This window comes from Macadamia integrifolia, unplaced genomic scaffold, assembly GCF_013358625.1.
Source record: "Macadamia integrifolia cultivar HAES 741 unplaced genomic scaffold, SCU_Mint_v3 scaffold170, whole genome shotgun sequence".
NCBI lineage: Eukaryota > Viridiplantae > Streptophyta > Magnoliopsida > Proteales > Proteaceae > Macadamia > Macadamia integrifolia.
In genome coordinates this window covers 1,124-3,896 of record NW_024868316.1, presented here as the reverse complement: position 1 = coordinate 3,896, position 2,773 = coordinate 1,124, and the positions used below count along the sequence as shown (strand labels likewise).

Below are 2,773 nucleotides of genomic sequence, written 5' to 3'. Positions count from 1 at the left end.
TGACACAGTTTGCATTTATTATTAAACGTATTGGGGTTCAGGCCTGGCCCGTTTATAAAACAAGTAGTATACGGTGTAAGGCCTAAGCCCAACAGATGCCTGACTAGTTTGGCCTATTTACAAGCTTGACACGTTTAGTCTGACTATATATATGTATATTTTGATTTTTTTTTAGCTAGAATAAAGTATATATTGAAATTTTTTTTATTAATTATTAAATGTAATTAATTGTAATATCTTTTTTAAATGGTTGATTTAATAAAATATATTAAAGTATCTAAAATCTAAGATAATTAAAGATTATTTGAGACTTCTATTGATATCTTATTTAATGTTCAATTATAGTCCAATTAGAAAAAGATTAGTTAAAATATGTAACCCAACCAAGTCTGATCAAAAGTGAGACAAATAGGTCACGATTCAAGTATATACATCGGATCAAAACCAACCCGGCCCAATCGATTGACAGCCCCACTTGACTAGACCTTTTTCTAATCCCTTTCTCTTACGAATAAACAGGGAAAACGTGTTAAGAAAAAAAAAATTTTAAACCACGTGTTAAATACTGCAAGGCAAGTACTGTCCTGCTCATAAAGAGAGCAAAAGTCATCTTGAAGTCTGAATGTGCTTTATCCAGCCAAGCAAATTTATAGGCAGTAAAACTCTATTCCCCCATCTCGACGTCCCTTATCTCTGATGCTAATTATGAAATTCTACTTTACTTAAAAGGAAAATCTCCCAATTTGATTGATTTATATATCTCTGTCTCAGTCTCTCAGGTAGGTTAGGTAGCGAACTTTAATTACTTGCTATAACTATCCATCAATCCACTAAACTGAGCATAGCTAGCTACCAGAGGCTACCACTAGACGCGTCTTTCCAGCCTGGATCGCCACATTTTATTCCTTTCTCCCTTCTCTCTGTTTCTCTGGCTTTCACATCTTCTGCTCTCATCTCTTCATTGCAGCTACGCTCCCATTGTCCGCTTACAATGACGCCACACTCACGATTTCATCTACTGCTTCTACTCCCCCTTCTCTTCTCCACCAGGAACGGCTGCGCCGCCTCCTCCCCCACAACCAAATGTTCGTCTCAGGCGACCTTCCCCCGAGAGCTACCAGCATTTAGAGAAGCCCCAGCCTTCAGAAACGGCATTCAATGTCCAAAGGTGGTCTGGCCATCTTTAGATAGACGATCTCATCACATTCACAAGCCATCGATCATCCACATCGCCATGACCCTCGACACCACTTACCTCAGAGGCTCCGTCGCCGGAATCCTCTCAGTCCTTCAACATGCTTCCTGCCCAGAAAACATCGTCTTCCACTTCCTCGTCTCCCACCGTAGAGCAGAGCTCCGCCGCACCATCTTCACCACATTCCCTTACCTAACCTTTCATCTCTACTCCTTTGACACCAACCTCGTTAAAGGCAAGATCTCGTCTTCGATTCGTCGAGCACTCGATCAACCCCTAAACTACGCTAGAATCTACTTAGCCGATCTCCTTCCCTTCAGTGTACATCGAATCATCTACTTCGATTCCGATCTGATCGTCGTCGACGACGTCGCTAAGCTTTGGGGAATCGATTTGGGTACTCACGTTTTGGGGGCACCGGAATACTGCCACGCTAATTTCACCAATTACTTCACTGAAAACTTCTGGTCTAATCCGCTTTTCTCGAGAGCCTTCCATGGTCGTGATCCTTGTTACTTCAACACAGGTGTGATGGTTATCGATGTGTGGAGGTGGAGACAAGGGAGATTCACAGAGAAGCTTGAATCGTGGATGACGATACAGAAGAGGCATAGAATATATGAGCTTGGGTCATTGCCTCCATTCTTGCTTGTTTTCGCTGGAGATGTTAAGGGAGTTGAGCACAGGTGGAATCAACACGGGCTTGGAGGGGATAACTTGGAAGGGTTATGCAGGGATCTTCATCCTGGGCCGGTGAGTTTGCTGCATTGGAGTGGGAAGGGAAAGCCATGGCTGAGAATAGATTCACGGCGTCCATGTCCATTGGATAACTTATGGGTACCTTACGATCTGTATCGCCACTCCTCTCTGTTATCGGATAGCTAGCTAAATCAGAGCTTTGATGGTGATTCATAAAATGTTAATTGTTCTGTAAATAAGATATGAGATCGAGATGGTCCGAGGACTGAGGATGAAGATCAGATCATGAGAGAGAAAATAATTGAGATAGACGGAACAGGAAGGAAAGTGTGATCTGGTTTGGTAAAGACGGTGGAATTATGGTCCTGAAAAAAGGGTTAATGGTCATGAACTCATGATTCTGTTGGGAAGGATACTTAGTCCAAACAAGTCTTCATTCTTTTAGTTCAGTAGGATTTCATTTTGGGTAAAACCTCACTTTTGGGGATAATTGGGATTTTTTTGTGGAAATTTGAAAAGGGTGGCTAGGAGGTGGGGGAGGCTGATTTGAGGTTTTTAGTCATGGACTCTAAATTTTAAGGGTGTATACTTGTCAAATATTATTATAAAGAGAAAGATGCCTTCATATCTTGACTTTACACCTCGTAATGCGCGGTTCTTATACAATGCGCTGTTCTTATGCAGAGAAGGATGTGACCACATCTTCAAAACGCTATTTCTTATAAAGAGAAAGACGGTTTGGTGGACGCAAAATGATTTGGATCATCTTATCCATAGGGTTGATATTTATTCACAAACAATTAATGGAAAAAGTTTTGATCATTATTTAAAACCCTACAAGTGCAACGCCTTCACATGATTTTATTCATTTCGCAATGA

General features: G+C 41.2%; 1 protein-coding gene across 1 annotated transcript; it reads left to right on the top strand.

Moving 5' to 3' along the window:
* Window positions 1–788: 788 nt before the first annotated feature.
* LOC122064627 (probable galacturonosyltransferase-like 3) lies at window positions 789–2,523 on the top strand. The gene has a single exon (XM_042628366.1). The coding sequence runs from the start codon at window positions 992–994 to the stop codon at window positions 2,078–2,080; it is 1,089 nt and encodes a 362-aa protein (XP_042484300.1). The 5' UTR covers window positions 789–991; the 3' UTR covers window positions 2,081–2,523.
* Window positions 2,524–2,773: the final 250 nt, after the last annotated feature.

What these genes read in the sequence shown, in the direction of transcription:
- LOC122064627 (XM_042628366.1), top strand. Translation starts at nt 992, where the DNA reads ATGACGCCACACTCACGATTTCATCTACTGCTTCTACTCCCCCTTCTC.